Source organism: Aquarana catesbeiana, linkage group LG06, assembly GCF_042186555.1.
Source record: "Aquarana catesbeiana isolate 2022-GZ linkage group LG06, ASM4218655v1, whole genome shotgun sequence".
Lineage (NCBI taxonomy): Eukaryota > Metazoa > Chordata > Amphibia > Anura > Ranidae > Aquarana > Aquarana catesbeiana.
The window spans coordinates 346,286,976-346,308,553 of record NC_133329.1 but is presented as its reverse complement, the minus strand read 5'-3'; the positions used below and the strand labels follow the sequence as shown (position 1 = coordinate 346,308,553).

Below are 21,578 nucleotides of genomic sequence, written 5' to 3'. Positions count from 1 at the left end.
AGGACGCACTGCACTAAATGTAAATAGTCTAGAAGATAACAGGAACGGATCTAGCTGAACACTGTGAGCAGGACGCACTGCACTAAATGTAAATAGCAGGAACGGATCTAGCTGAACACTGTGAGCAGGACGCACTGCATTAAATGTAAATAGTCTAGATAGAAGATAACAGGAACGGATCTAGCTAAACTGAATACAGTGTATATATATATATATGCAACACCTGGGATGCATATATATACACAATACACTGTAAGTGCAGCTAACTGACTGACTGTTCTGCCTAATCTATCTAACTCAAATCAAATGACACTGTCTCTCTCTCTCTCTATCTCTCAGCACACCGGAACACACACTACACAGGGCCGCCGTGCAGGCGGCCTTATATAGTGTGGGGTGTGTACTAAATCCCCTGAGCCATAATTGGCCAAAGCCACCCTGGCTTTGGCCAATTACAGCTCTCTCTACTGACGGCGCTGTGATTGGCCAAGCATGCGGGTCATAGTGCATGCTTGGCCAATCATCAGCCAGCAATGCACTGCGATGCCGCAGTGAATTATGGGCCGTGACGCGCCACACGAATTTAGCGCGAACGGCCCATATCGTTCGCAATTCGGCGAACGGGCGAACAGCCGATGTTCGAGTCGAACATGGGTTCGACTCGAACACGAAGCTCATCCCTAGCTGCCAGCATCCAAATTGATCGCTGCCCCAGTGACCCAGGAATCCATAGAGTGAACCAGGTTCCACTAATTTCCTTCCCCTCTGCACTGCTGTTGCAGTTGAGTGCCACCTGCAGTGGGGAAAATAGACTGCACTTGCCTCCAAGTTAGTTTGGAGAACTCACCTATGGGGAGAACCTACATTGAAAATAATGGAAAAGTTGGGCAGTTATCCTTAGTTTGTGTTGGACATGCACTGTGCAGAATATTTATGTCAGATCTGGATGAGTGAAGATGAAGATTGTGATGTAAAGAACTGTTCATTTTGCTTCTGCCAAAGTAAAAACATTAAATGGCTGAACATGTGGACGTTCCTTATTTCTAGGTGAGGGCCTCAGGACAGGAGAATGGGCATGACCTAAAATGGTGGGGATTCTCTCTGTTACAGGTAGGCATGTAGTGTACCCTATCTCATTCCTAGCAGGGGGATGATATAAAGGGCCCCAGGCCAACATTGTCGTTGCTGGCAATGAATCAGGGGCCTGCTTAGAGACACACACCAGCGTTTTTAGAAGGAGGCCAGGAATGGCAGCTCCCATGTTTCTCTGACTACAGGTTTCTACAATATATCTGTGCTGAGAGAAATATGTGTACTGTCTCTATTAACTGTTCCTTCTGAAAAAAGTATAGAATGGGCATTCTGACTGCAGTTTGACTTCATTGGTTGTATGACTGATCCAGGTCATTGACTCTTGGGAAATTTGTAAGCCATGGAGAGAGCCAGGCAATTAGCCTTTTCAGAAGGAGGTCAGCAATAGCAGCCTTCACACTGTTTTCTTAAATGGCTTCTCATTTTTAAAGCAGTATTCTTCCTCCCATTAGACCAGATTGCTTAATTAACTTGGCCTTGACATCCTTCCTATGCTGTTTACCTGGTTTAACTCCACACGGTCTTGTCTCACAGAAACATCTGTTGAATATGAATAGTCCTATTGCATAATAAACCTTTCTCTTCGATACTTAGCAGGCTGGATGAACACGCTATTTAAAAGGCGACACAAGAATGGAAGCTTCTGCTGTCCTCAGAGATGAATGTAATGCTGGTAAGAGCCTGATAAGCATATTCACTAAGGTTTATCTCCCGATGAAATGATTTCTAGTTTTGTACTGGTGTGAATGTTCTCTGGAAATTTCATTTCTGGCTCAGCAGACTGTCACTGAGGATGAGCTGCAAAGACTTGGAAGAGAAGGAAGAAAAACCTGCCCTGAAATACAACATAATCACTGGCTAGGGTTCAGCTAGTATTGTAGATTGTGTAATACTGAAGAACTGTAAGTATGTTCTAAGCCAGGGGTCTCCAAACTTTTCAGGATGATGACCATATCATACCATTTAAAAAAAAATTTGGGGCCAAAATAAAAGGCATTTTTTTACAAATCAACGAATATTAAATGAAAAAACATTTTACATTTTTACCATGATTTTTTTTCAGAATAGAAAGAACTTCAGTAAAACAAAGCAAAGCCTCCCCTTATATCAGGGTCCTCATCAGGTCACCCCCCCCCCCTAAATAAAGATCCTCATTAGAGCCTGCCATACATCAGGGTCCCCATCAGAGCCACCTCTACATCAAGATCCCAAGAGCACCCCTTTACATCAGGATCGCCATTAGAGTCCCTACTTGAATCAGGGTCCTCACTGGTGCCCCTCTTTGCATCAGGGTCTCTATCAGAGCCCCCCTTACATCAGGGTCCCCATCAGAGCACCTTTTATATCAGGGTCCCCATCAAAGCCCCTCTTACATTAGTTATCCCAACAGAGTCCCCCCTTACATTAGTGTCTCCCTCGGGGTCCCCTCCTGCATTAGGGTTCTCCTTATATCAGTGCACAGCAGCTATGGACTGGACAAATTCTTGTAGTGGCCTGAGTGTCGCCCATGGGCTTTAATTTACTGTGTCTCCTGCTCTAAGCCAATGGAAAAATTCAGGAGTTAGTAAATGTCTTCAATAAGGCCCCATTCAGACTTGCAAATGTGGCCATCAGTGATCATATGTGTGAACCCGGGCAGCTGTGGGAGGAAGCCCCTTTAAAAACAATAGGAGGCTGACAGCTCCTGCAGCCAATCCCAGTTGCTTGCATGAAATCACTGATTCAATGAATACCTATGAATGATCGTCCCTGCACACAGACTATCTGCATGTTGACACATTGCCTACAGTATGTTAGTAAGGCAGGTCATACACGGTTTGAATCTTGGCCGGTTCCTGCTGAACTGGCCGAGATTCGAACTGTGTATAGTATAATGTACCAAGTTGATTGATCGATCAACTTGGGTACAAACAGCATGCCGGGTTTTACCTGCAATCATTTTTAGCGGCTGCTATAGCCATTAGCAATAATCACTGTCTTCTCTTTAATTATTGCTATGGCACGCATTAGCATGTGTTGCGTTAAGGCAGCCTTTTCATGACGAAGGGGCTGGAAACACACCTCAACAGACGACAAAATGTGCATGATCCTTTTTTTCCTTGTCAAAAGAAGTTTATTGAGTATACAATGTTATAAAGATACATAAAGTAAGTTTACAAGGATCTATAAAGTAAGCTCATTGTTTTACAGTAGGGTTTATATAGGTAAATATCATGAAATTTCAAATATTAAACATTGGGTTCACGTAAACCTAAATTAAAGATATATATAATTTCCTTAGTTACTTTTGTAGGTATTTAAATGATTTATACCTACTATACATATTGTTTACAAGTAGAGTGTATATAGGTCAAATAAATTCTGATAATGAGCTTTAATCGTAAGGTGGAGAAAAGGAAAGAGAAAGAAGAAAAAGGGTTGAAAGGTAGAGGTATGGTCCACAAGGTTGTCCCGCTCGTCAGTTTATTATTCTTTTTAGTTCTCTTTGAAGCCTTAGAATGGGTGTCTCTGTAAGTCATTTAATCTGTTACCATGGCAACAGGACAGAGTCATTGAAGTTTGACAGGAACTGTTGTTTTATCCAAGGATGCCAAAGTTTTTCAAATTTTGGAATTTGATTTTGATCGATGGCTACCATCTTAGCATGGGACATTGTATTATTCATTCTGTGAATTGTTTCTGCTAGTACCAATGTAGGAGATTTCCATGCCTTGGCCACTGTTTGTTTTGCAGCCGTTATTAGTTGGATCATAAGTTTGAATTGAGAGAGTGTTAACCATTCCGGTTTTAGATTAAGTAAAGTTAAATATGGATCTGGTTGTATTATTTTTTTAAATATTTTAGATGCAATCACGAAGACTTCCTTCCAGAAGGTTTGGATTACTGGGCACGTCCACCATATGTGTAAATATGTGCCTATTTCTGGGTATCCTCGAAAACAAAGAGCTGAGGTATTAGGTGAATATTTTGCCACTCTAGCGGGTACAAGGTACCAGCGAGTTAGGACTTTATAATTTGTCTCCAGTGCTAAGATGTTGGGTGAAGATGACTTAGATGTGAGCATGATCCTTTTTTTCAAGTGCAACGCACCACAATGCACGGCATATGCAATGTTGTGTGCTGTGCTGCATCATGCATTGCACTTTTCAGTGCATTGATGTGCCAATTACAATGAATGACACCACAAAAAGTTACCACATTGAACACAGCTGATTTTGATGGACTCACTGCTGCTGTAATTGTCTCTACTCCCTTGAGCTGATTTGGTTCAGTGTGTTCTGCAGCCGACAGGTTGGCCGGTGTTTTGTTTGCACAGGAGCTGCAATGCACGCTGCATGCCTTCCCTCTCCCCTCCTTCCCATACACTATGGGGGTGGGGGATTGGGCGGGCGGCTTCACCGTACATCGGTGTTAGGGAAATAATTCACCGTCTCAGACCGTCCTCGGGCATCAAGGTAATATTTATTGCATATGCAAGAGAAATGAATTACACGTTCATGCAGCCTTCATCATTTCTAAGGAAAATACTGTGGTACATGTTTTTTATAAGCCCTGGACACCCCCCTTTCCTGTCTTAAAACATGCCCAGTCTCATGTATTTTCAACTTTATTCTGGACAGAACAGGAAAGGTGGAAGTGTCTGTTACAGACTGTTATCTTCATATAACAATGCTTTCAGGATACTGACTTGAAAACTCCCCAAGTCAACACAAAAATACAGGATATATTCAAAACTGCACATCTAAGCATATTATATTGCTGAGTATATATATATATTGCTGACTCCATATTATCACTATAGCTTATTTCTAGGCAATGATAATCAAAATGGCGTCTTTCATAACTGACATTTAAAGTATAATTTCTCTAACATCTCCCCCCTTTTATACTCATAATGTCAATACTTCAAATATCCAGGTTATTTTATTTTACCAGGTATTATCATTTAGACAGATGAGTCCTTAGCGAGAGTTGTAAATTCATCATCAGGTTCCGAGTATAGTTCCGTGTTGCTCTGGAGGAGCATAGTTTTTGTTAAAGATGTGTCAATCAGTCTTTGAAGAATTCCCCTAATACAGGGAATGCAGCAACATCCACACAATGTAAGAACTGCGGCTGCCATGACAATAGAGATAAGCAAACTTTTTGCAAGATCACCCCATTTACCAAACCATTTTTCGAAAAGTCCTGTCAGGGGGTTCTCTACACCAGAGTTCTCAGCTAATTCTTCAGATAGCATTTGTAGGCCTTGTAAGGCTTTGGTGATACTTCCATCAGGTGCCGTATTGTTTGGAATAATAGTGCAGCAGAAGGTGCCGAACATTTTGCATACCCCGCCCCTTTCTGCCAGCAACATATCCAACGCTATACGGTTCTGCCACGCTGTCAAAGAGGTGGCGTCCAATTGTGCTGCTATACCTTTGACAGCATCTCTGGTGTAATTCACAAACCTCTGCTGGTTGTAGTAGATGTAGTTTATCCAGTCGACGTTCTTGTTGGGCTGGACCCATATGAAGAGTGAGGTGAGTCCTGCTGTTATTTGATTCTGCGCTTTAAATTCATCTGGAACTCCTCGTGGAACACCTATTTCGTCTATATACACTCGGTTGTCAAATGAGCCTTGTGGTGTTTCTCTCTTAATTCGTTTAAAAAAGTATTTACCTGGTAATTTCATTGATTTATCACTTATAGGAACTATATAAAAGGGAAGCAGCAATCGGGTAAGGGCACAACTACCCCCCCATCTGGGTGGCAGTCTGGGCCTTAGTCTCTTATCTCCACACAGCCACCAAACATCAGCCAATTGCCGTTTCTGTTCCTGAAACCATTTTAGTTGGTACTTAATGTCTGTAGTAAGGATTGTAGTTGCACAGTATTCCGTGGATAGGGTGCCAACATTTGTACCATTACTGTCATTGTTATAAAAACAAGTAAAATTTCCTGGTAATGCTTGTACTGATGGGGGTATACTTTGCATTTTAGTCTTTGGGTATCTCTTTTTCTCATTTGCACATTCCGACCCAGTAATATTTTCTGAAAACATTCTTATTATACAAGTCAAGTCAGTTTCCTCTTCAGGGAGAGGAACGGTGGCTAATTGTGGTCTTGGATTTGCACAAGAAATACAATCACCTAACCCTTTAGATTGGGTTGTGTATCTGACCCACTCTATCCACTCATTTTTGTCTCCAAATCCTGTTTCTATACTTAATTGTTCTTTATAGGTAAAATCTGCTTTGACCAAAGAGGGATTAAGTTTAAACTGTGTTGGTTCTGGGGCTGGGGTGATCTGACCAGGGGTTACAACCTTAATAGTAATTCTCCCTAGTAGATCACCCTGACTTGCCCTATATACTCCTAGTCCATAAACTCCAGCATCTGATACCTGTGGGTTTTTTATTGTTATTGAAATGGGATTACACTTCCCACGTATAGTACGGTACTGGCAGCTCCCAGTCCACCCCCGGCGGCTATATATTGATATACGTCCTACCTGATCCTTCCTCTGTTCAGGGATCACGGCAGAACTAGAAAGCCATCCGTCATCATCGGATGACCACCATACATCAGCCCATGTACTGCATTCTGGAGTAGAGCATAGATATTTGCCATCAAAGACATACCTTTGATGCCCAATGTCTATGACCTGACTGAGATCAAATCGTATGGTGGTGGTCTTACCCTGTGTAACAGTTATGGTGGCACCGTCTGGTCCCTTTGTCATCTGTCTTTCCCCCCTTTAACCCATTATACTCAACATCGGGATAAGGTCAAGAAGCACATAAATTCCCACAACTATGCCCACTATTATCAATATGGCAAAAAGTATTCTCCCCCTCCATGTCTTGGTAAAATATCCTGGCTCGAACAAAAGTCTCTCTCTGGGTCTTCCCTCCACCCCTATGAGTCCATATTGCACCATGTTCTTCCTCTGTTGTGTGGTAGTTAATTCTTAATCAGTTTTTTACTCAAATAGTGTGCCTTCTTGCAGTGGGTGAGATGTATCCAAGGTATCCGTTCCACGATTTTTACTGCAGTAGGGGTAGACAACAATACTTGATAGGGTCCTTCCCACCTGGGGTCAGACCAAGTCTTTCTCTTTATTATTTTTATCCAGACCCAATCTCCAGGTTGTACAAGATCTTCCTGCTCTGATTTAGTCTCTTGACCTGTAAGAGAATTTGGGCATAGGAGTTCTTTAGTTGTTAGCAACTTCCTCATATAATTTGCCAGTTCATAGTCCATTTCCTCGTCATCTCGAGTAAATGCTCTAAGTTGTGGAATATAATAGGGTTTACCATACAGCATTTCATACGGTGTTAGTCCTTTAGCAGTAGGGGTAATTCTTGTACTCAACAATGCCATTGGCAAACACTGAACCCAGTTTTTCCCTGTCTCCTCTATCAATTTTCTTAGTTTACTCTTTAAGGTACCATTGTGTCTCTCCACTGTGCCCGCAGATTGTGGGTGGTAGACACAGTGGTTCTTTAGGTCAATATTGTACCATTTACCAATTTGTTGTATCGTTCGGTTTACAAAATGGGAGCCGTTGTCACTGTAAATCACATAGGGGATTCCTTGACGTGGAATCACCTCTTTGATTAGTACTTTGGCCACTGACTGCCCATCTGGGTGTGTCATAGGAAAAGCTTCCACCCATTTCGTAAACATGTCAACAATAATCAGACAGAACTTTTTATTCTCACATTTGTTCAATTCAATAAAATCCATGCATATCGTGTGAAATGGATAAGGGGGTTTTGGGAAATGACCCCTTAAGGGTCTTAGAGCACCTTGGGCATGGTATCTGTTACAAAGCGGACATGTGAGGCAAAAATTTCTAGAATAGTTCGTAAACCCATATGTTGTGAACACCTTTTTGATCACCTGCACCATCCCTCCTTTTGAGATATGGGCTTGCCCATGACTCAATAATGCAGCATATCTAAAAAGTGATGTAGGTAAGATGGGTTTACCTTCTGTACTTGTGTATATACCATTGACCAGCGTTGCCCCTTTAGATAACCACTTTTGTTTTTCACCTGCCGGTGATGTTTTCTGCATTTCTGATAACCATGTTTTATCAATAGCTTTCCGTACCCCATCATTTTCTTGGGGACCTGTATAGTATATGTGTGTTTTTTGCGGTCCTGTAGCAGCTTCCCTTGCGGTCTTGTCTGCTAGTGCATTCCCTAGAGTAATTGGATCTGTTCCCTTTCTGTGTGCTGTACATTTACAAATAGCCACTTGTGTTGGTTTTTGTACATTTTCTAGAAGGGCAAGGATAAGATCTCTATGTGAGATTGGTTTACCTGTGGACGTAATCATACCCCTATTTTTCCATTGCTGGGCAAATATGTGTATAGTAGAAAAAGCATATTGGCTGTCTGTATAAATATTTATTTTCTTCCCTTCCCCTAGACTACAGGCCCTGGATAGGGCAATAATTTCAGCTTGTTGTGCGGAGTATGAACTGGGAAGGGGTCTGGCTTCAATGACCTGGTCATGTGTTACTACAGCGTATGCCGTTTGATTTACCCCTTTATCGTCCTTTTTACAAGACCCATCAACAAAAAAGGTAATGTCAGCATCGGGAAAGGGAATATCAGTGAGATCCTTCCTAGGGAGTACCCGTTCATCAATTTGTGCTATACAATCATGTGGATCCCCATCACTAGGTGTTGGTAACAGTGTGGCTGGGTTCAATGTGGTACACCTCTCGATTGTAATGTGAGGCTGTCCCAAAAGAGTAGTCATACATGATAGATGCCTGGCAGGAGATAAATAGGAGATTTTGTCTTGCAGTAAGATTACTGAAATGGTATGTGGGACTTTAAGTACCAGGGGGTGGAACAGTACTATCAGTGCAGAGGACTGTATGGCCAATGAGGCTGCTACCACAGCTTGTACACAGTGGGGCAAACTCCGGGCTACTGGATCTAATTTAGTGGAATAGAATGCAATTGGTTTGTGCTTGTCCCCATAAACTTGTGTAAGAACAGAAGTCATGTACCCTTCCTTACAATCTACAGTCTGAAAAAAGGTTTTACTGTAATTCGGAAGGCTAAGTACAGCGGAACCTACAATGAGGTGCTTTATCTTTGTAAATGCATCCTCTGCTTGCACATTCCACTGAATGGAATCTTTTGCAGCCATTAGTGAACCATAGATGAGATCAGAAAGAGGCGCCACCTCCGTAGCATAATTTGCTATCCATGCTCTACAGAAATTTGCCATGCCAAGAAATGACATTATTTCTTTTTTGGTACGTGGTTTGGGGGCTTGAAGGATGGCCTCTTTTCGGATCTCATCCAAATGTCTACCTTCTTGAGATAAAATATAACCCAGGTATTTCACCTTTTCTTTCCACAGTTGCAATTTGTCTTTGCTGACTTTGTGACCTTGGTCTGCGAGGAAATGCATGAGAGCCAAGGTGTCAATTTTACATTGTTGCTCTGTAGGAGCCGCTACCAGAATGTCATCCACATACAAGAGAATTTGGCTCCCACTGGGAGGTACAAACCGAGACAAATTATTGGACATTTCTTGTGAGAATTATAGTTGGACTTTCACAATATCCCTGGGGTAACCTGGTGTATGTGTATTTTTTTTTTTTGTACGTAAATGCAAACCAGAACTGACTATCTTTGTGTAAGGGAATGGAAAAGAAAGCATTACTGATATCGATGACAGAAAATACCTTATTCTCTGGGTGGAGGTCGTTCAGGAGGACATGCGGGTCTGGGACCACCGGGGCCCTCGGTAATACGGCCCTATTGACCGCCTGTAAATCCTGCACGAGTCTCCACCCATCTTCCCCTCCCTTCTGCTTCCTAACTGGGAACAAGGGCGTATTGCATGGTGAATCTGGGCATTCAATGATGACACCTTTTGCTAATAATTCCTTTATCAAGGGATCTACACCCTCTTCAGCGTCTTTCCTCAGTGGATATTGTTTTTGGTGAGGCCTCATTGTACTCTTAGGGGTTATTTGGACTTCACTGGCTGTTTTAATTAGGCCCACGTCCGTCTTTCCTCTTGACCACAAGATATCGGGGACGTCTTTTAGGGCATCCTCTTCCTCTTGGGTCAAAAGTGTCAGTCACTGTCTTTTGTCACAAATTGTAATCATGTGAGTTCTGGGTATACACTTAACAAACCACGTCAATTTGTACCTCCAAATCCCTCTAGATTTTAGTTCCTCGTCTGTCAATTGGACCCAGTCCGTGATAAGTTCTCCCAGCTCATGCCATGATACCTTGGGGTTCCGGGTGACCGAAACATGAGGTACAGTATCCTGCCTGTATATTTGCAGAATAGGCTGTGGTAGGAGACAAGTAGCCACGCTATTTCCTTCCTTATCACAGTACAAGTATTTTAAGAGAACTTCAGTGTTAGTGAGACTCATTAACTGTTTCTCATAGGACTTATCGGGCCCAGAGGTCTTTTTGTAATACATGGTGCAATAGAGGTTTGTCTGGACCTTATACCTTTTCCTCTCAGGCTCTTCTTCAATTATTTCTGTCAGGGTTTTGAGTATATTTAAGCCCTCAGTTTGCAAATCCAGGCTGTACCAGTATCGGGGCTCATTATCCACGGCTGTGATTTGTTTTTCACACAGCCGATGGGCTTTGAGACCTCCCTCCACTGGTACGACAGAAATATCAAGAGCGTGCAACATGTCTCTACCCAACAAATTAACAGGACATTTAGTTGAAATTACAATTTTACACTGAGCCTTTTTACCTGTCTGTGGATCTTCCACAGTAAGGCCTTCGGACACGGCCTCCTGGTGCATCAACCCATTTGCAGATTTCACATATACTACACCTTTTTTCTTTACCCCTGGGGGCATATCCAGTGGGTGTATTAGGGTCCTACAAGCCCCAGTGTCACAAAGAAATGTTACCCATCTACCCTTCACAACCAAGGTTATTTCTGGTTTGACTTCAGCATGCAAACAAGTTTCAACAGCGCATACATCCAAAATTTCAGATTCTTTCTCATCATTTTCTTCTGTATCTCTCTCTGCAGACATACCAACATATAGTCATGCTTCTTCCTCTCTGTTTGACCTACATTCTTTTGCCAAGTGACCTCTTTTACCACACAGGAAACACTCCCCTCTCTTCTTTTTACCCTCATAATCTTGAATGCGGGGCCTTGTTCGAGTGTTTCCCATCCTTCTGTTCTCCTTCTCAATGACATACACATCATTACCTTCATCTACCATAAGCACTTTCCCTTTCTTTACTCTCTTTTTTGATTGGAAGTGCCGCTCAGCATGCCTCGCATACTCAATCAGCTCCTGAAGTCTGCAGATCCTATGGTTGATCATGTGTTTGGTAACAAAACTTGATATAGGGGAAGCAGCCCCTTCAAGATTGCATTCTTTAACTGTTGTTCATATGGGCTATTGTTTACTTGATTTACTGGGACTTCTATTCCAGAGTGATTATTGAAAATCTCCCTCATCCTAACAATGAAATTGTCCACTGTTTCCTCTTCTCCCTGCACACACTGATTTATCATGGACCAGTCGGCTCGACGTATCCATCTATTCTCTATCCTTGCTATAAGAGCATTTCTCCTGTTTTCCAGTGCTGCATCATCATGAGGCAACACAACTCCCTGATTGTTTAATCCACTCCAATCTCCCACTACATGATGCCAGTCGGGACCCAGGATCTGTCTGATGACCTGCTCTATTTCCCTCCCATTGAGATGATAGCTAGCAATCATTCCCATGATACCATCTCTGAATTGAGCTATGTTGACCTTGGGATGTGGTATCCCTTCAGTAGCTTTTTAACATCCTCAGGGGTCCAGGGACGATAGACCGTCATAGTGTTGGGGACTACTATACCTCCTACATTTTGTCCTGCCCTAGGGTTGGGAACTTCAATTAGTGGAAATTCTTCCTCTCCACATTCTGTTTGTTCCCCTGTTGTGGGGGTTATCAATTTGTTCACCAGGTCCCCAAGAAATTTTGTAACCGTTGCTGTAAGGGGCGTCCCTTGTGGACTCCTCTGGACAGCAAGGGTCATCTTGAGAGGGGGTTTAGCTACAGCCATAGGAGGATCGGTTGCAGGAACAACAAACAGTGGAGAGTCAGGTTGCATGGTAAAAGGGTTATTCGTCGATAGTCGGGAGGTCAATGGGGGTGACTTATTGCATGCCTCTGTCCCATATGGTGGTGGGGACTGCAGGTCTGCAATAGGATATAGGGAATTGGGAGCGGGTATTGAAGTCGGAGGGGGAGCAGCAACTGTCAGTGAGGTTGGAGAGGTCTCCAAAGTATGTGCGGGGGCTGTCGGGTGCATTTGGTTTGTTACGTTTTGTTCAGTCAATACTTGCTGAACTAAACTTCGGAGGATGGTCATATTATTGTCCTCCTCTTTGTCCAAAAACATAGTCTTTTTATGGTTTTCTGAATTTAACCTACGGTTAGCCTCCTCAAGCCATTTCTTTGCCTGGGGAAGGCCTAATTTCTTCTGTTTCCTTATTTTCGTGCCGGCATCATTTTTAAGCTTTCTACACAGTTTTACACAACAATCCTTATTTAAAGATGCATCAAAATCATACTTTGTTTTCCACATTTTAAGAAATTTCACATTCTCTTTGTCTAGACTACACATATACTTAGCATCCTCATTCATACCAACAGATTTTCCATGGATCATACCCATTTTGTTTATCGTGCACACGGAGCTCTTTTTTTTGTTAATGTCTTCTCACAATGACACAACACACGCACACAGTATCTTATCACTTGCAGTCACTCACAGACTTTCTAGTCGTGATATATAACTTCTAGATTACTGATCTTGTGTATTGCTAAAACACTGGTGTCTTAGAGAATTACAGAATTACGAGGAGACTGAATTCTCCCGACTGTTTTTTCATCCTATTAAAACATTTAATATTTCAGTCCTTGATCCAAGGGTATTTATGTGCCTACTCAGGATTAATACAACATATGAGGCTGGCATGAACACTGCGGTCCGCCAAATGTCCTCTGTTTGTTACCTGGAAATCTATCAGGCCACACCCTTGTATCAACGGAGGGGGGGGGGTGTTCTTTATCTGGAAGTATTTTTGATCCAAGGGTATTTATATGCCTAGAAATCTATCAGGCCACACCCTTGTATCAACAGGGGGTTCTTTAGGTTTTGACCTAGGAGTATTTATGTGTCCCCAAGGGATTTTCTGCAGTTTACAAGGCTGTCTGGATCTAAGATCCAATCGACAAATTTCCTTTATCTGCACCCGGATATTAGTATGGGACCATACCCCTATATCAAATGACTATTAACCAGAAGAATCAAACAAGAACACACAAGAGAGAACACCCGCAATGCTCGACTGCTGCCAGGTCGCCCTGAGCGCGTCTTCCCAAAACGCGGGCTCCAGGATGGCCACAGACGGGTCTTTACGGGGAATACGTGACCACTTATTTCCCCTCAACAAGAGTAAGCAGATAGGAGGACAGAAACAGATAAACCTTCGATCAAAACACACAAGAGAGAACACCCGCAATGCTCGACTGCCGCCAGGTCGCCCTGAGCGCGTCTTCCCAAAACGCGGGCTAGTCACTAGGTCTGCCCATCCAGGATGGCCACAGACGGATCTATATGGGGAATACGTGACCACTTATTTCCCCTCAACAAGAGTAAGCAGATAGGAGGACAGAAACAGATAAACCTTCGATCAAAACACACAAGAGAGAACACCCGCAATGCTCGACTGCCGCCAGGTCGCCCTGAGCGCGTCTTCCCAAAACGGGGGGCTAGTCACTAGGTCTGCCCATCCAGGATGGCCACAGACGGATCTATACGGGGAATACGTGACCACTTATTTCCCCTCAACAAGAGTAAAGCAGATAGGACAGAAACAGATAAACATTCAATCAATCTCTATATTGTATGTATATATATTCAAATCCCTTATTCATCAAATTCCTAATCAAGTCTAACACAAAAGGTTAATAATAAAATAAAAATAAAAATCTTACCTTGTCCCGAGAGCGGTCTCTTGTGCTGATCCGGTAAGTCGCTGCCCGGGAGGCACTAGTTCAGCAGACCGGCCTCTTTTTAACATCTAATTTGAGATGGAGGACTTACAGTTTTGCCGTACGGTCATCGGTCACTGTTGGCCAGTGCGTCTCGGGGAATTGGACTCCCGGCTCGAAAGACCAAATTGTTAGGGAAATAATTCACCGTCTCAGACCGTCCTCGGGCATCAAGGTAATATTTATTGCATATGCAAGAGAAATGAATTACACGTTCATGCAGCCTTCATCATTTCTAAGGAAAATACTGTGGTACATGTTTTTTATAAGCCCTGGACACCCCCCTTTCCTGTCTTAAAACATGCCCAGTCTCATGTATTTTCAACTTTATTCTGGACAGAACAGGAAAGGTGGAAGTGTCTGTTACAGACTGTTATCTTCATATAACAATGCTTTCAGGATACTGACTTGAAAACTCCCCAAGTCAACACAAAAATACAGGATATATTCAAAACTGCACATCTAAGCATATTATATTGCTGAGTATATATATATATATATTGCTGACTCCATATTATCACTATAGCTTATTTCTAGGCAATGATAATCAAAATGGCGTCTTTCATAACTGACATTTAAAGTATAATTTCTCTAACAATCGGCGCCACACCTCCCGCGCCATGCGTGCGACGCCCAGTGGGCGTACCTTCACCCAGGCGTGTGCTATTTCAACTTGGCTGACGCATGGGGAGTAGGTCTGGCTGCTGCCATGCTATCTCTCCTTTGTTGTCATGCCAGTGTGACGCTGGATGGGACCCTGGCTGCTGGGTTCACCCTGCAGTTCCCCTTCAGTGACCGTTTCTCAGCAGTCCCACGCTGCACTCCATTTTTGGTTCATATCCCATCAGGACCTACATGGGTAAATACATAGCAAGCTCTTGATACATTTTCAATTCCTCTATAACTAGGGTCTTCAAACTACGGCCCTCCAGTTGTTCAGGAACTACAATTTCCATCATGCCCAGCCATGTCTGTGAATGTCAGAGTTTTACAATGCCTCATGGGATGTGTAGTTCCGCAACAGCTGGAGGGCCGTAGCTTGAGGATCCCTGCTCTATAACAAGCACTAGTACTGTTTCCTTACTCTAGCTTTATATTATTTTCTCCTGATTTCAGGAATCTCATCTTCTCTTCCCTATTCTCACTATAAGGACACCCTATTTTTTCATTCTGTTCACCTTGTTGATATGCTCCACAATATACTTCTTATACTGTAATGATGGGCTTATTCTATATGACATTTCTTTTTATTTATACCAATATGGTAACAAAACACTTACTTTATTGTATACAATATAGAAACCCCATCCACAGCTACATCAAGATTTCCATACACACTTTTTGGGGGACTTCATGTGTGCTCCTGGTTCATGCTTGGGTCCTTTCCTCAGCTCCCGTGCTGGACATATTTATCTGGCTGACCATCGGCAGGTGGTATCGCATGGTCTCAGTCCTTATGTGAGTACTTTCAGTTATGGCCGTTTATCTGTTCATCATCATCCTTAATCCCTCTACACCCCCCCCCCCCAGTCTGTTGTTATGTGAAACTATAATGGCGATTTTTATCCCCTTTTTAGTACATGGATGCACTTGTTCCTGATGAGTGGATAGAAGTCCATGAAACGTCGTCGAGATTATTTTGATGCATCCATTTCATATTTATGACTCTAGATGATTTTATTGCTTTAACACCCTGATATAATGTTATGTCTATTCCATTTGGGGGACTGTGATGTACAATATTTACTTTCTGTGTCATGTTGGTTACTATCCTCAATATGTATGTTGATACTTTGTAGTTTATATGCCAATGTGCTATTATACATTTAAATGGGTTGATCCATGCCCTATTTTTGGTCTAATAAAGAATATCATTTTTTACATATGTATATGGTTTTGTCTGGCTCTACCCCACGCACCTCATCTAAAGTCCCACGCAAAACCATTATCCCAAATGGGGGAAAATTTTAACTATTTGCTGTAACTGATTATAATGTGCGAGCTGGAGTTTGGCTCCAATTTAGTATCTAAATCTGCTAATACATTTAACACTCCCCTCCCCACCAGACTGCCAATGCTGCTGTCTGTGGTACCTCCTCTGCTCATTCCTCCAGAGCTGTGTCTCACTAATACAGGAGATGTGTTATTGGCCAGATCACCAGGTAAAAACAGAGGGGAAAAAGCCAAAGAAAAGAAAGCTAATGCAGCCACCACATCTGATTATTGGTAACCAGCTATATAGTACATTTTTGGTTTGGGGTTTAACCACTTCAATACCACTTTCACCCCCTTCCTGCCCAGGCCAATTTTCATCTTTTAGTGCTTTCGCATTTTAAATGACAATTGCAACACTGCATCCAGATGAAATTTGTATCATTTTTTTTGAGACAGATAGAGCCTTATTTGGTGGTATTTATTCACCACTGGGTTTTTTTTTTTTTTTTCTTTTTTGCTAAACAAACAAAAAAAGACCGCAAAAATTTGAGGAAAAAAAAGTTTTTCTTAGTTTCTGTTATAAAATCTTGTAAATAAGTAGATTTTCTCCTTCACTGACGTGCGCTGATGAGGCTGCGCTGATGGGCACTGATAGGCTGTACTGATGAGGCGGCACTAATGAGGCTGCACTGATATGCGGTACTGATGGGCACTGATAGGCAGCAATGATGGGCTCTAATAGGTGCATTGATAGGCAGCACTGATGGGCACTAATGAGCACTAATAAGCTGCATTGATGGGCAATGACGAGGCTGCACTGGTCAGGCGGCACTAATAGGTGCCACTAATATGCTGCACCGATGGACACTGATATGCTGCACTGATCATCAGTGCCCTAATGATCAGTGCAAATTTCCCCTGTAACCGGAAAGCTGGTTATCGACTTTCCTTTCCTCAGACACTGACAGCGATGAGGAAAGGAAATGGCGATAACTGCCATTTGTTTATATGTGATCTGCTGTGATTGGACACAGCCAATCACATGGTAAAGAGCCTACGTCATTGGCTCATTATCCTGATCTGTGATGCACTGTGTCTGAGGGACACAGGTCACCACTAATCGCCACGTTGCGTCACCCCCGCAATGCGCAGGACGTCATATGACGGACCAGCCGCCACAGTTTTACTACAGCAGGTTGGCTCGGCTGGGCAAATCAACGTTACCTTATGTACTAGCAGTGTGTGCCTGGAGCCGATGCGAGTGCCTGGCAGGCAGAATGACTGCCGGGCACCTGCGATCGCTCGTGACAGAGCGAGATTCGGGATCTGTGTGTGTAAACACAGATCCGGGTTCTCTCAGGGGAACCCTAGTCAGTCCCATCCCCCCACAGTTAGAACACACCTAGGGAACACAGTTAGCCCCTTGATCGCCCCCTAGTGTTAACCCCTTCCCTGCCAGTGACATTTATACAGTAATCAGTGCATATTTATAGCACTGATGGCTGTATAAATGTCAGTGGTCCCAAAAATGTGTCCAATTTGAATGCCGCAATATCGCAGCCCCGATAAAAATCGCAGATCGCCGCCATTACTAGTAAAAAAAAAAAAAATAATAATAAAAATGCCATAAATATATCCCCTATTTTGTAGACCCTATAACATTTGTGCAAACCAATCAATAAACGCTTATTGCGCTTTTTTTTTACCAAAAATATGTAGAAGAATACATGTCAGCCTAAACTGAGGAAAAAAATAGTTTTTTGAAAAAAAAAAAATGTGGGATATTTATGTATAGCAAAATGTTAAAGATATTGGGGTTTATTTACTAAAGTTAAAGAGTGCAAAAGTAGTCACAATTTTGCATAGAAACCAATCAGCTTCTAACCTCAGCTTGTTCAATTAAGTTTTGGCAATAAAATCTGGAAGCTGATTGGTTTCTATGCAGAATTGTGACTAATTTTGCACTCTCTAGCTTTAGTAAAAAAACCCCATTGCGTTTTTTTCAAAATTGTCGTTCTTCTTTTGTTTATAGTGCAAAAACTAAAACCGCAGAGATGATTAAATACCACCAAAAGAAAGCTCTATTTGTGGGGAAAAAAGGACGTCAATTTTGTTTGTGTACAACGTCGCACGACAGCGCAATTATCAATTAACCACTTCAATACCAAGGACGTCATATGACGTCCTTGGCTTTGAGCAGGTATATCTGAATGATGCCTGTAGTTACAAATATCATTCAGATATTGCCGGTTTCAGCTGGCGAATCTCTACACCATAGGAACGATCATAGTGGCTGTTCCACCGCTTGATCGTTCCTATGGGAGGCGAGAGGGGACGTCCCCCCCCTCCCGCCGCCCTCCGGTGCCTGCTCCGACTCACCGTTGCGATCGGTGAGACGGAGAGTAGATCCGCCGGCGCCGGATGTAGATCATAGAGAATTCCGGCGGACCAGATGGTCCCCGGAGTCTCTATGATCGTCGGAGGCCGGGCGTGATGTTACGACGTCACGCCCGGCCTCTCCATTCAAAAAAACGGCGCCGCTTCGGCTTGCAAGCGGCGATCGTTTTATTTATTTTTTTTTTATTTCAGGCTTCCCAGCCTAGTGGTGAGATATGGGGTCTTATTGACCCCATATCTCACTATTAAGAGGACCTTTTCATGTCATATTGCTATTACAAGGGATGTTTACATTCCTTGTAATAGGAATAAAAGTGATCAATTTTTTTTTTTTTTTCAAAAAAGTGTCAAAATAAAAAAAATATATATAATTAACAATAAAAAAAAAAAAAAAAAATTTTAAAGCGCCGCTGTCCCCGTGTGCTCGCACGCAGAAGCGAACGCATACGTAAGTCCCGCCCACATATGAAAACGGTGTTCAAACCATACATGTGAGGTATCGCCGCGAACGTTGGAGCGAGAGCAATAATTTTGGCCCTAGACCTCCTCTGTAACTCAAAACATGTAACCAGTAAAAAAATTTCAAGCGTCGCCTATAGCGATTTTTAAATACCGAACATTGGCGCCATTCCACGTGCGTGTGCAATTTTGAAGCGTGACATGTTAGGTATCTATTTACTCGGCGTAACTTCATCTTTCACAATATGCAAAAACATTGGGCTAACTTTACTGTTTTTTTTTTTTTTTAAACACAAAACAGTTTTTTTCCCCAAAAAAACGCGCAAATACTGTGTGAGATAAAAAGTTGCAACAACCGCTATTGTATTCTCTAGGGTCTTTGCTAAAAAAAATATATAATGTTTGGGGGTTCTATGTAATTTTCTAGCAAAAAAATGATGATTTTTACATGTAGGAGCAAAGTGTCAGAATTGGCCCGGTATTGAAGCGGTTAAAGTGACGCAGTGCTGTATCGCAAAAAGTGGCCTGGTCATTGAGCAGCCAAATCTTCCGGGGCTGAAGTGGTTAAGGAGTTGGTGTACCTTATAAAATGGCCACTGAATACATATACAGTACATGTGTATATAAGAATGTGTACAGACATACATGAAAATAAAATAAAAGTAGGAGTAAAGTGTTTGTATAAGGAAAGAGTCAGAGCTGCATGTGAGGAGCGATTTTTCTCTGAATGTCTGTAATCAGTGGGTCAATGATGAATCAGCTCAACTGGACTACGAAGCTTTTCAGTGATTGTAAAATTATTGGCTGAAGAGTCTGTTCCAAGTGGAATATAATCCGCCAGGTCAATGTTTCAAAGAGTGTTCACAAAACTATATCTGTGTTAGTGCCATTATTGATTGTTCCAGATTTACTTCAAAGGAATCCCGCCATGAGGGAAATAATACAGAGGCTGCCAATACTGACCTCTCTTCCTGAAAATGAGAGTTGTCTGGGTGTCTCTGCTGTCAATAGCATCTGAGCCTCTGATTATGGCCTCGTGTGTACGAGGGGGGGCTTTTGGGCATAACATAATATACCAGACATCCCAACGCGCAGAAACTCATTTCAAGAAGGTGGCGCTTCGTGCCCGCAAACGCACCCACCCCCCCCCCCACGGCAAAGTATTTTTTAAATCACTTTTTTAATATTTTTTTTGCAGTGCTTCTGGGGAAGGGGTGGGTTGTATGTGGATGGTGTCAGTAGTTTTTTTATTTTTAATAATTGATTTTTTTACAATTTAATTTGTTTTTAAATTTTTTTTCACAATGATTTTTGGGGAGGGGGAGGGGGTTGGGGCAGTGGACAGTGTTGGTAGGGCAGGGGAGAGTGGTGTCAGTAGTTTTTTATTTATTTTTTTTCACACTTTTTCATTTTTTTTAGATTTTTTTTAACAATATTTTTTTATATATTTTTTGGGGGGCTTTGGTGAGATGTCAGGGGTCTAAACAGGCCTGTGATCACAGATTTCCCTGTATAACTTTTTAGCTGACAGCCATGGGAGGGAGAGAAGGAGAAGCGCCTGTCAGCTAAAGATCGATACAAAGGAGATCGGTGATCACAGGCTGTTCCAGCTGCACCGATCATTCCAGGGAGATCGAGAGGCTCTTGCGGGTGGGCAGGAGCCGCCGCAGAAATGCGGGAGTCTCCCGCACCTGATAACATAAATTGCAGGCAGATTTCCGTACCTGGGGTACACAGTTGCTGCATACAACTGCCCAAAGGAATCAATGGCTTTATGCATTTTTACACCACTACTTGCATACACAAGCCATAGCTTCCAACTGTCCCTCTTTTGTGGCCAAATCCCTATGACCCTCATGCAGTCTCAGTTGTCCCTCTTTTTTGGTCTGATGTATACATCTCTATACCAAATGCACTATTTTACTACCAAAAGTGTTATGCAGCACTAAACTTTTTATCCACCCTTTATATTACTGCATTTTTTATTTTGATATAAACATAGGCGCGTGCACGGGGTGTACACCCTAATCACTAAGTACAGTGCAAATTCCCCCTAGTGCAGGGGCTTCCCCCAGTGTTGCCCATACCTCACAAATTTTTGAGATGGGAATGAGGGACACCTAATAGCAAATGTATGTAGGCATAGGACACACCCCCTGCCACGCCCCCTTAACCACTTGCTTACAGGGCACTTAAACCCCCCTCCTGCCCAGTCCAATTTTCAGCTTTCAGCGCTGTCACTCTTTGAATGACAATTGCGCGGTCATGCTACATTGTACCCAAATTAAATTTTTATCATTTTTTTCACACAAATAGAGCCTTTTTATGGTGGTATTTAATCGCTACTGGGGTTTTTATTTTTTGCTAAACAAACGGAAAGTTTTGAAAAAAAAACAAACAAACATATTTCATAGTTTGATTTAAAATTTAGCAAACAGGTAATTTTTTCTCCTTCATTGATATGCGCTGACGAGGCTGCACTGGTGGGCACTGATAGGCTGCACTGATGGGCACTGATAGGCACAGATAAGGCGGCACTGATGGCCACTGATAAGACAGCCCTGATGGGTGGCACTGATGGGCACTGATAGGTGGCACTTGGCACTGATAGGTGGCACTGATG

General features: G+C 42.6%; 1 protein-coding gene across 1 annotated transcript in view; it reads left to right on the top strand.

Moving 5' to 3' along the window:
* The first annotated feature begins 1,710 nt into the window (after positions 1-1,710).
* STK39 (serine/threonine kinase 39) overlaps positions 1,711-21,578 on the top strand; it is a 673,740-nt gene continuing 653,872 nt past the window's right edge. The window contains exon 1 of the mRNA XM_073633992.1: positions 1,711-1,765. Coding sequence (XP_073490093.1) covers positions 1,726-1,765 — 40 coding nt within the window. The 5' untranslated portion in view covers positions 1,711-1,725. The remainder of the gene's footprint in view (positions 1,766-21,578) is intronic.